This window comes from Mangifera indica, chromosome 10 (assembly GCF_011075055.1).
Source record: "Mangifera indica cultivar Alphonso chromosome 10, CATAS_Mindica_2.1, whole genome shotgun sequence".
Lineage (NCBI taxonomy): Eukaryota > Viridiplantae > Streptophyta > Magnoliopsida > Sapindales > Anacardiaceae > Mangifera > Mangifera indica.
Window position 1 is genome coordinate 2,708,052 of NC_058146.1, and position 13,021 is coordinate 2,721,072.

Genomic DNA, 13,021 nt, shown 5'->3' on the forward strand with positions numbered 1-13,021 from the left:
AATAATTTACATATTTTTTATTTTATATATATTCAAAGAAATTCACCTGAGATTATGTTTCTCTGGTCCTCTCCTCACCATCAGAATTCACATCTACTTTACATAATTAGCAACAAAGGATGAACAGCTTGCAATGATGAAGATCGGCAAAATACATGAAAAACTGAAACTTTCATCAGAGCGTCATCCTTGTTCGTCAACTCAAACACATTGATACCACTGTTTTTCAAATAATAAAATTATACGTAAGCATTACGAATATACAAATATATATATTTATAGATATTATTATATAACATATAATCACATAATGATATACATTAATATGTATTAATTTATATACTCAAAATACGTTTACATAGTAATGCTCTTCTTCGGACTCTTTTCCTATGCGTATTTACTTCATCCTCCTCATATTAAACAGCCCGAATGCCATCTGATCTTCACAGAGTACTCTCTTCCATCACAATCTTTATACACTAGAATCCCATAATATTTGGGAAACAATTTGAGTGTATGTATTTTAGTGTTAAGGAAAGTATTACGGCCGTAATCCTTGGCTACCTTTTGGGGGTAAGATGGATCATAGATCTAATATCACTTGTGAAGACCAATAATTATTGAAACTGTGAGATGATATTGGTCTGAAATAATTTGGCTTCCTTCTCGAGATTTATCTCAATAGAGCGGTCACAATTGACTTCTCAAGTCTTGAAAGTCTTGAGTTCAATGAGCCAAAGTACATAATTAGAATGATTGCATATACTACAGGAATAAACCTATTGATGGTCTTCATCCAAATGCTAAAATTGCAGGGGCACTTTTGATGGAGTAGATACCAATATGAGAGTGCAGTGCTGTTGCTTCACGGAGCTTAAAGGCTTGGTCATGAAGCCTCTCGTGAATGATGTGGACACATGATTTTTTCTATATGGTGTCTTTTTACATGTTTGTCTGTCATAGCACCTAATTAGACGAGATTTTTGCATAAAAACAATCACATGGAGCCATTGATGTGCTGATAGATGAAGGAAATGCAGTTAACCAGTACAGAAAAACACTTAAACTAAATGCAGATTTCATTCCATCAAACCTATAATGAAACAAATGCTCTTTGGAGAAAGCAACATCTTCGACATCAAGCATGATGAACTTACTAAAATCATAATCCAATCTACATTCACTCTTAACCTTTGTATTTGTTTATTTTAGTTTCAATTATCTTGCACATCATAATTGAGGTTTCATTAATTCTGGCAGAAATAAATTGGCATGTGCCTTGAAGTCTTAGCAGATTTGTTTATGGCTAATTTTCAGGCTTCAATCCTCCAAAGGTTTATTATTTGTACAAAGCTATATGTTCCACATACAAAAAAATTTACATCAAAATTGATCAACAAAGAGAGATTTCAGATTCGTGCATACAGTAAAATAACATGATTGTTACAAGCATGCAGGTCAATGTCGCCTTCACGAAACTAGCTAGAACACAAGCAATAAGCGGAAACTTAAAACTCAATGAAATAATAATTATATTGGGATTAAGATCCTTTGTTCTAGTCCAGCTGAATTAAGCCTATGTACAACACATTGAGCCACAAAAACTTTGTATAGAAAGTCCTGACTAGTAAAAGGTCCAGTAAGTTGTACACATGAGTTTATGGATACATTAAAACAGATCAGGAACATATCACCAGAAAAAGACGGGGTTACTTGACAGGGTTTAGCAACAAGCAAAGAAACATCCATTGTCAAAAGAAATCCAATTCAGAGAAACTTAATGTGGCAGTCAATTCACATATCCTGTACTTTCCAGGATGCGAAATACGGTTACTTTCAGCACAAAATCCCTCACCCTAAGCACCTCAAAGACACAAACATCTCCTTCCCCCAAATTATTCTCCAAGGTAAATTCATACCAGCCTTGACTGAACTTAGCCCTGCCTCCTTTATATAGACATCGAACAGGCCACTGCTTCCCATCAGACATCTGTAGTTTAATGAATCCTGAAATCCCATTTAGATGTTTTTCAGCAAAACAGGATGGCAGATACTGCACAAGCAAGAAAGTAAATACATTTTAAGAATATTATGATGTAAAATTGGAAAGTCAAGTATAGAATGTGAAATTCAAGAGCTGACCATAATACACCCCCTATATAAGTAAGATGGTCGCAGGACAACCCTGCAGAAAGGATTGGTTGGCTCAAAAGATTTAGCTGCATTGATCGCTCTTTCTCTTTCTTCAGCAGTTGCTGTTCTCTTTCTTGCCGAAGCACTTTCATAAAATCTAAAGCGCATTTCTCCCTCATGTTCTTCTTGAGCTGATGAATCCTGATTATCTGCACTTTTACGGGTTCTGATGAGAAATTTCAGTCATTACAACACAACAACATTAAACAAAAATTTATGTTGAAAAATCTTACTGGGCTCGATCTTCTGCTTTTTTCTCCCAGACTTTTTAAGCCTTTCTAGTTCTCCATCTGGGGAATACAATGTCACTGCATGTAAATGAGTTTCTTAATATCAACAGTAGTAAACTGAATACTTAAATATCTCGTTAATATATTTTTAGCTTACAAAATGTCAGAACCTTTTGATCGATGTAAGTTTGCTTCACCAGCATAATGCATACTGCTATCATATTTGGAACTAGTGAGCAAATTCTGAAGTGTTGGAGGATTGAAAGTTTTGCTCAGTGTTGAACGATCTCCAACTTCTGAGTCATCATCTTCCATTTCTTCAAATATACGGTATTGTTTGCTATGATAGGGTGCTTCAGCTCTACTGTAAGGATTTGAATGATAATTAATCTCAGACGAAGGCAAATTATATATGTGAACATTGAAGGATGAATGTCCCTCGTATTTGAAGACCAAAAAGTACCCAATACGGATAGAGTAACGCTCCATAAATTCTTGCCAGCCGTCATAAAACCAAATTTTGTTGTCAACTCTTTTTAATCCTACACGTGAAACATTACCATTAGGAACCATAAGTGTGGCAGCTACGGAAAGCTCATCTTTGAACTTCTTGACAAAATTTTCTGGAATCCTCTGCATGAACCCAAATTAAGTTAGACTGCATTTATCTCAAAGTATCAAACTCATGATATGGCATTTGAATGATATAAAATTGTAGATCAAGCTACATTTATTGTGATGAAAATACTGGCATAAGCTATCAATAGGATATTTTAACTTAATATATGTCTAGACAGTCACTTTTTAGAACTCCATATGCAATATGAAGCAGGAAGGTTGTGTCAAGCAAATAAATTTCATTCTTCTAATACCAACAAATATTGACATTTCCTATGTGTTACTGAGTTCTAACTTAGAAACTACTTTTAGACTACACTCTTTGTAGAATTTCCTGAGTTTGTATTCTACCAAGTTAGTGACCTCAACAGGATTTAAACAGCTGAGCTCATGGTTGAAACAAATTTTTCCAAAAATCAGCATACTCAGATCTATGAACCATATCTTTTGCAAATATAAATAATGAGCTTTCTTGGAAAATTTTTTCCGAGATAGATTTTCTCTAATATTTAAAGGGGACAAGAAAACAACAAAAACAGAAAGAAAAGAACATAAAGATTCATTACAACCCAGTTAAGCTTAAATTCATTTCCCACATTTTCTGAAACAATCCAGTGCAGACAAGGATCAAGGTGACTAAGAACTCAACATCCAAAAGACCTTTAAAGTTTTTTTCTTCCCTATTTCCCAGATTCCCCACTAACCAAACTGATTTCTCACCCCTTATCAAATTCATATGGACCTCTTAAAACTATAAAACAGAACTTTAAGATACCCTCTTCTTCTTTTACCCACTTTGTCAGCCAACCAAACAAACTTCTGATTATTACCAAACTTATGATTCAAACTGAAGCATTAGAAAAAGATGCGGGAAGAGGTTGAAGAAAAATAGTAGAAGAAGAAGTCAAGATTAGAAGAAACACAGTGTTTTAATTAATGAAGTTAGGAGCACAGTGTTGTTTTATTTCTGTTTTAATTGTAATTGTAATATTTGTTCATGGCTATCTCTCTCTCATTACAATTTCTATTACAATTAAAACAGAGGTAAAACAACACTGTGCTCCTAACTGCATCAATTAAAATGCTGTGTTTCTTCCAATCTTGACTTCTTCGACTATTCTTCTTCAACATCTTCCCGCATCTTTTTTCTTTTGCTTCAGTTTGTATCAACCCTTTCCTTGCAAAGAGCATGCTATCAAATTGTTGAAATCATCTCTCTTAATTACTCCATGTTTATACTAGTCTCTAGGTTCTAAACAATACGATCAACCAACACTTACACAACTATCCTGCCAAGCTTAGTCTAATCACTCTTAAAACCCAAAAAGCGAACTTCTGGATTCTTCCAGAAACTCGTAAATTCTTCCTCTACCCGATTTCACCAACTAATCAAATTTCTAATTTTTACTTGATCAATTTCTTATCTGGGTTAAAAGTTGTCAACTTTTACCTCAAAGACATAACCAAACAAAACAAAACATGCCCAGAAACAATCAACAATAAAAGAACGAAATTTAATCATCCTGCAATATTCTCTAGCCAAATTTTCTCAAAATAACAAAGATTAAACAAGCAAACAAACAAGAAACACGGTTTACCAGCTTCCTTTCTCTAATGGTGGAGGAGAGAATAAGCTTGTGAAAGGAAGAGCGTGGCATCTGTGAAAACAGAAAGAAGAAAAGATACGATGTTGAAGTATATGAGCTTTCAGATCTAATTCTTCTCTTCTTCTTTCTTCTTCTTCAGTCTCTCTTTGTTGTCTTCATCTTCTCCTTCACTGATTCTAGTCAAACTGTGCGCTTTTTAAACCTTAACAAATCCAACTTGACCTAAAAGTTCATGCTTAAACAGTTAAAGGCACTCGCTCGACTCACTCCCCCATCCTGGGTCAACTCGGCTGCTAACTCGACTGCCCCACTAACTATCCCTTTTTTTTTTTTTTTAAACGGTTGAGTTTGACACGAGATCTGATTATTAACCTATATTAATAAAATAAAATCGATGTATTTATGGAATAAAAAATAGTTAATGTTATTTATTTTATTTTTTAAATATAAATAATAATAATAATTGAAATATTAAATTTTTTCTTCCGATAAGAAAGTAGAGAAAAGGGCCCCGAGTTGAGTCAAAAAAGAGTAGGACCACTGAGTCAAAACAAATAGAACATCAATTCTCTATTAGAAAATAGAAATAAAATTATTTTTTGACACATGCCCAATTGCGGTGATTGAACGATAATAATAATAAATTATTCTTCAACCAAAATTAAAAAAAAAGAAAAAGCGAAACTCAGTATCTATTTGGGCCAGTTTTTTTTTTTTAAATAATCTTTTATTTTTCCCTTTTTGTCCTTTTTACCGCTTGTATTATAAAATATGTTTTTAAAACAGATTTACGATTTGATTTGAGTTAAAATTCTTTTACACTATAAATTTTTTTTTAACATAAATTAAATCAAATGAATTTAGGAATTTTGAATGGTTTTGTCTAATTTTATGATTTGAATTGTTTTTGCACATTCCTATTTATTTTATTTCCATCCCACTCCCACCAACAACACTTCAAGGAAGAAGGAAAGAAAAGTAAAAGATGAAGAAAACAAAAGAAAAAATGACATAAAAAGAAAAAGGGGTAAGAGAAAAGGGGACAAAAAAATGTAAAATAATGAAGGGTAATTTATTTATTTATTTTACATTATGTCATGAAAGAGTTACAATTTGGGTGAAAGGGGGATAAAAAGAGTCGAGAGGTGGAAGCTTCTGGTTTTACCTAAACCTTTCTTGGGGGAAAAAAAAATATTCCAACCATACTTTTGTTCAAATAATATTTTATTATTAAAATTAAAAAATTATCTTAAAAATAAATTATTTAAAAATTTATTAAGTATAAATTATTACTGGTTTGTCAGTAATAAAATATTAGAGTAATCTTCTATTATTAATGCTGACGTGACAAGTAATATAAGTGGTAATCTGATTACTATATTTACCTTAAGTATTTAAAGATTACCAAGGTAATCTTGATTTTATTATAATTATATTATTATTTATTAATTTTTTAGACAAAAATAAATTTATTTTTAATTAATATGATAAATAATATTTAAAAATAATTATATTCAAAGACATTTAAGTAAAACAATTTATTAGTAATCTTTTATTACCTTTAACCAAACATAATAATTATTTATACCTACCAAATTTTATTAAACATAGTAATCATTTATACCCAGTAATCTTCTAAGTAATCTATCTTCAAGGTAATCTTTCTATTTTGGTAATAAAATATTACCCAAACTAAACGCCCTCTTAGTTGTATTAATTAAAAATGAAGGTAATTTTTTCTAAAAAATTAATAATAATAAAATCAATATTATCTTATTAATTTTAAATACCTAAAATAGAAGTGATAATAATATTACATTCTATCTTATCTCTCATATCACTATTGGTAATATGAAATTACCAAAATCTTTTATTATTGACAAGTCAAACAAAGTAAAAGGTAAATTACCATAATAATTTTTATATACTGTGAACCAAACCCCTTTAATGATAATTCTGTTTATCTTTATAATAAAACTATATATACCTACTTTAGATACATACTTTATATGTGTCATTATATAATTAAATAATTTTAAATTAATGATAAAATAACACTCAATTATATGATAACACATATAAGTGTGTCTCTGTTTGTGTACTCAAAATGAATACACATAATATTGCTCTTATTTTTATTATTTATCATAAATTGATGACACTTCTTATTATAGGACTTTACTTAACATGCTAAAAGTATTTTTCTATATCTATTTCCTATATATTTGAAAATAAATAGGAATAGCAACAATAACAATAATAATAATTTGAAAAGAAAGAAGAAAAATAATTATTAAATTAAGAGAAAAAATTAAACTGTCACGATTTTGGTGATTAAAGTCTTGAAGAATCATATTATAAATATTAATCTTTTTTATTTTGCCACCTTAATTTATTCTTATTTATGTCATGTTTTGCAAGTCTATCAACAACCCTAGACTCCCTCCCTGCTCACGTTAATTTGCTTGAGATAAAACCTTACTTTTCTGGGTTTAAAAAAGCTGAAAAACTAAGTAAATTGATAATTTCGACATTCAATAAAAAAATAAACTTGCATAATTTTAATGAAATATAAAAAAAAAAAAAAATTATAAAATAACTCAGAATCTTATTCATGGCGATGTAGAAAGTGAAACAACATCCAGTGCTTTTCCATCTCTTAAGCATATTCTTCAAAGGCCTCCCTGGTAATTTCGGTGATGCCAATTTATGTACACCAACAAGAAATATGTAAGTTTAGGCCGGAGTGTGAGAATATGATAGTGACGAATAACATTAGCGGAATAATTTCGTAGATGCTAAGAAGTTAAATTGTTAAGTGGAATTCTTCTTGTTGTCTCCAAGGGACGAAATTTTTCCAACATACCAAACCGATTTATGGATGGGTGGTGTATTTGATTACTGGTAGAATAGTTTTTCATAGGTAATTACCTTTTGTGTATCGTTTTCGTGAGTTTGATCAATGAAAAGTTTTATCAAACCATAACCAATCATACTTTTTTTAATGTAGGAATAAAACTTTAAAAACTCTTCACATTTTATCTCAAATTAATGAACAACATGAGAAGATTTAAGATAGCTTTGTGATATGTGGTGATAATAAAATTTGTACCCTTCATTTAAATCACCATATGCTCACATCATGTGCTCATCATAGCTATTCACATTGTAAAGTTGTCTTGATGAGCATGATTCGTGTGTATTGTCAGATTGATGACACATGTCATATGTTTAACTTGGACTCCTATGATTGCTTCTACTCAAGCTCTATCACACAACCCCAACAAAATGTCATGGTGAAAAGAAAAATAAACATCTTTTGGAAATTGCCGAAGCCTTGTATTTTCAAGCCAATTTTCTTCTAAATGCTGAGTTAAATGAGTTTTAACTGCTACCTATTTAAGAAACATAAATTACAAGATAACTCAAACCTTAGGGGATGTTTGGTTTGGATAATATTTTATTATCAAAACAGAAAGATTACTTTGAAGATAGATTACTTAAAAGATTACTGGGTATAAATGATTACTATGTTTGATAAAATTTGATAGGTATAAATAATTATTGTGTTTGGTTAAAGGTAATAAAAGATTACTAGTAAATTATTTTACTTAAATGCGCTTGAATATAATTATTTTTAAATATTTTTCATATTATTTGTCATATTAATTAAAAATAAATTTATTTTTGTCTCAAAAAATTAATAAATACTAATATAATTATAATAAAATCCAGATTACCTTGATAATTTTTAAATACCTAAGGTGAAGGTGGTAATCAGATTACTACCTATATTACTTGTCACGTCAACATAGGTAATAGAAGATTACTGTAATATTTTATTACTGAAAAACCAAATAAGGAAATAAAAGATAGATTACCAAAGTAATTTTTAAAACTCATAACTAAACAGCTCCTTAGAGTTTTCTAAAACAGTAGAACCTCCTTATTTTCTTTCTAATCAAGTCAAAATCATAGTTCTTAGTATTCTATTTAATACGATACATGTATAAAACGATACGTATCATAAGATATATTAAATTAACAAGATACAGTTAATGTATTGTATGATATGATACATATCATATGATATAATACATATTATCGATACAAATGATAATATAATAAATGTGTATATAAAAAATTTTAAAATTTTAAAAGTATTTATGATTTTTTTCAAAATAATGATGTGTTAATTAAATTTTTTATTATTTTATTTTTTAAAAGTTATATCATACGATACGATATTCAATACATAATACGATACGTAATTCTATTACCATGGTCAAATTAACCAATTGGTGCGTGGTAAGTCAGCACCTTGTGGCATTAACCCACAGAAATGAACATTATCTGTTCAAGATTTCACCAGTTTCAGGATTTGTATGGATTTTCTAAATGCAGTTATGACCATGTTAAATCTTCTCAGAACGTAATCAATAAGAAAGCAAAATCCAACGTTCATCAGGGCCTCAAATTATTTGTCTCTTAATGTAAAAGATGACATACATTAAGCTAAAACACCATTTATTAACTAAGTAAGAGGCTCTCTTTGCCATGTTTACTCTGCTATCCTGAAATGCTGAATTTGTATGTTTTCCACATGGAGTTTCTTGTAATCACTGCGGTTTCTTGTAGCAAAAAACTTTCCCCAGTTGTACTCCCTGTATCTGGCAGGGTGGTGCTCATTCACAAGCTCTTCCAATGGCTTTATCATGGCATAATGAGCCGGGAAGAAGAAGAAGGGAATCGAAAACCTTTCCTTCTCAGAGTTCACCACCACCCTGTGCTCCACACTCTCATACCTATCATTGCTCCACACCTGCAAAAACCAATCCAATTGTCCGTCAATCATGCATACGTCTGAAAAACCAACTTCAAAGGGGTGTGCGGTCTGATTTGGTACCGTTTGAAAATTTTTTCAAATTAAACTGAAAAAAATGTTCACAAAATTTTCAAACCAAACAAAACTAAATGAAAAAAGATACAATTTGATCCGATTTTGATTACGGTTTGAACCTATTAAAATAATTTAGATCTGAAAACATATTACTTAATAAAATTAATTGAATTATAGTTTTTTATGAAAATAACAAATAAATATGAGATATATACATAATATACATGTGAAGAAATTAGTTAAATATGAAAAAAAAAAGATTATACCTCTAATTGTTTATTAAAAAATTATATTAAATATAGTTTTATATATATTTTTAAAAAATACGGTTTTTCTTTAAAAATCGTTTAAATTGCAATCTAAACTAAAAATTTATCAATCTAAACTAAGTCATTTTACAAATCAAACCAAATCAAACAAAACTATAATTTTTTAAATGATTTAATTTAATTTTACAGTTTAAATCGAATTATGCATACTCTTAAACCTCATTAAACTGGTTTGAGTACCTGAATGACATCACCAACATTAATAATAAAGGCATCTGGGGCTGGTTTAACAGGAATCCACTCTCCATCTGATTTCCTCCTCACTTCAAGTCCACCAACATCATCTTGAGCGAGGACAGTTAAGGCGCCGGCATCCTTGTGTCGACCAACACCTAGAGCTAGCTCAGGGGAAGGGCAAGCAGGATAGTGATTAAGCCGCAGAAAGCTGGTTTGGCCTTTGAAATAGCCATGCATCCGATCAGCCGGCAAGCCTAAGCTGAGGGAGACAAGTTCCAACAACTTGTAAGCTAGTTTTTGCACCTCTTGCACATACTCTTGACATACCTCCCTGGCCAACACAGTATTATTTAATTAAATTTCAGCCACGCATTTCAATTGACATAAGTAAAGAAAAAGATTCTAGATATAAGTAAATTTCAGCCACACACTCTGAACCCCTGTTTTTCTGGAAAAAACTCCTGTTTTTGTGAGTTATACCACATGGCCTTTGAAGAGGGGAACAACCGGCAATTTTTTGGCCCAAATTTGTACCATTTACTCCTCTCGTCTCAAGGTAGACGACTTCATTGACGGTCACTGAAACCCACACCCTAAACCTTGCACTTTTTGAGAAATCTTCAATTTTGACCATATTCCTAAGATATAACACATAAAAATGGATGTGGGAATCACTGTCCATTTTGGGCCCAAATTTGCATCATCTACCCTTCACATGTTAAGGTAGATGGCACAATACCCGAGACCTACGCCCATAACAGTTTTTCCAGAAAGCCACAATTTTGGTCATTTTTGTGTGCTATATAACGCACGAAAATGAATGGGAAAGGACCGGCGGGTTTTAGGTCCAAAATCACACTGTCCAACCCTTAAAGAAAAAAATTTGAGGAATAGTCTCATACTTGATGGCAAGTTATATTACCTGAACTCTGGAGGCTTTTGAGGCCACTGGTTAGTCAATATCCTGAGCTCCTCATCACCAGGCTCATGGGATGCTGGGATGAAAGTTGGATCTTCCACCGTAAAGTCAAACACTTCCTTCCAGTCCCTTACATTCTTGGTATGCTCACTGTCATGATACCCCAGAGGATTCACTTCATCTCTCTTCACCAGCTTCTTCTCCTCCATTGACTGATCAAAAAATTCTTTTGCTACCTTCTCCATTCTTCTAAGCAATTCCAATGGCACCCCATGATTAACAACTTGGAAAAATCCCCAGTTCTTGCATGTTTGACCGATCTCGAATACAAGTTCTTCAGTGTCACCACAGAGATTGATTAATGGGATTTCATCTGCTTCAGAATCTTTTAGTATAGGCCTGTGTTCACAGGGTTGGATGAAGGCTGGATCAACTTCTCCCATGGTTGAAGGATGTAGTTACAGAGAAAGAACCAGAAACAAAAGCACTGAATTTTATTGTGTTTATCGCTTGACAAGAAACCAAGTGTTTATAAACTCATTATCATCCTAAAGTACATTGAACATGGACAGTATAGAAATAGAAAAAAAAATTAAAATAGGTTGGTGGGTTCTGGAGGCTTCTGCTGCAAAACTGGTAACTCTTAATTACCCAATTTTGCATGAATGACATGTCATCCGCATTGCCCAGACAAAAACGACATATCATCCATATATTCTGATACTGAAATTAGCCTAAGATCAAAGGAATCATCTATAAAAATTCCTAAAACCTAAATGAAGAGACTTAATAATGATAAATCAAAAGATTTACTTGTCAAACTATATGTTTCATTGCTCTTATTTTTCTGAACGTTTTGAAGTAGTACAGATAAATATTCTCGCTCCTACTTTTAATTTCACTTGTGTGATATTAAGTTCCAGAACAAGAACATTAACCAACACACTGCAAATGCTTATCTGCACAAAATAGAATTGCAACATTAGGACATTGAGGTATAACTGAGTTGAATGTCCTGAATCATCACACCTCGGGCATTGAAGTCGAGAAGACTACATATGACAAGTTTTGGAGCCCGTCCTGAATTTTGCCCACCTCGGTAGTGTGATCAGCATGGAAATTTTCAGAGAAGGCTTTGGCCTTTTCCTGAACTGATGTTTGCGCAACTTTGGGGGAATTTGCAGTAGCACTCTTCATCGCAGATTTGTAAGCTTCAGCAACATCAGATATGCCTAGAAAGAAACAGAAAATTACTTCTTCCAATCAGCAAGCATTAATCAGTGAACATTAAATTGTAACAGTGCAAAACAATGAACCTGTAATATTTGCAATGAAACAATGGGGTGCGTTTCCACGTTTCAAAACAATGAACCTGCAAAACAAGCTGGGTGCGTTTCCACATTTTGGAAACATTTCTGTTTTCGAAACTCTCCTAAACTTATATGAAATATTTTGGGTCGTTTCGAAATTTTAGAAAAATTTTAAAACACGTTTATTTTAAAAAAACAAATTATGAAATCAATTAAATACACATCTTTTGTACTGTTAAACTTGAAATGTCTTTAAATCTTATACTGAATTCATTTCCTCTCCATTCTCCGATGTGTTACTTATCTTCTCTCCAGCATGTTATATAAATTGGTATATATTGTTGTTTTTTTCTTATATATCTATATGTACTTACTCAAGAACAATTTATAATCGGTTCTATGAGTCTATTTTATAGTAGTATTTCTCTTCATTCTTTTTTTATTATTTATTTTTATACTATACAAATTTATATATTTTTGTTATAAAAAATTTGATATTTATAAAAAAAAAAACCTTATATTTATCATATTTATAAGTTTTTCTACGTTTTCATTTCTTATATTTTTTTAAAAATGCGTTTCCACGTTTCCATTTTTGTGTTTCCATTTTTTCGCGTTTTCGTTTCTATGCTACATAGTATAAATAAATTAGAAAAAAGCTGACAGCAATTTTCATGATCAACATCATTGACATGTTTCCAAAACAATTTGCATTTTGGTCATAACAATTCTGAGACA

At 31.4% G+C, this 13,021-nt stretch overlaps 2 protein-coding genes across 9 annotated transcripts; both read right to left on the bottom strand.

Annotated features, from left to right (window-relative positions):
- Positions 1–1,508: 1,508 nt before the first annotated feature.
- On the bottom strand, positions 1,509–4,940 carry LOC123226669 (B3 domain-containing transcription factor VRN1). Of its 8 annotated transcripts, XM_044651189.1 has the most exons (6): positions 4,640–4,913; positions 2,887–3,056; positions 2,594–2,787; positions 2,427–2,501; positions 2,143–2,342; positions 1,509–2,053 (listed from the first exon to the last, which is right to left on the bottom strand). In XM_044651189.1, the coding sequence occupies exons 1-6, from the start codon at positions 4,697–4,699 to the stop codon at positions 1,790–1,792; spliced, it is 963 nt and encodes a 320-aa protein (XP_044507124.1). In that variant the 5' UTR covers positions 4,700–4,913; the 3' UTR covers positions 1,509–1,789. The 8 variants fall into 8 exon arrangements, with proteins under 8 accessions (XP_044507124.1, XP_044507128.1, XP_044507127.1 ...); XM_044651193.1 differs by having other exon boundaries at positions 2,143–2,359; positions 2,427–2,483; positions 2,594–3,056; positions 4,640–4,935; XM_044651192.1 differs by having other exon boundaries at positions 2,143–2,359; positions 2,594–3,056; positions 4,640–4,931.
- A 4,148-nt stretch (positions 4,941–9,088) lies between these two features.
- LOC123226907 (protein DMR6-LIKE OXYGENASE 2-like) lies at positions 9,089–11,481 on the bottom strand. Its single transcript, XM_044651473.1, has 3 exons — positions 10,977–11,481; positions 10,058–10,385; positions 9,089–9,470 (listed from the first exon to the last, which is right to left on the bottom strand). The coding sequence occupies exons 1-3, from the start codon at positions 11,414–11,416 to the stop codon at positions 9,210–9,212; spliced, it is 1,029 nt and encodes a 342-aa protein (XP_044507408.1). The 5' UTR covers positions 11,417–11,481; the 3' UTR covers positions 9,089–9,209.
- Between the last annotated feature and the right edge of the window lie 1,540 nt (positions 11,482–13,021).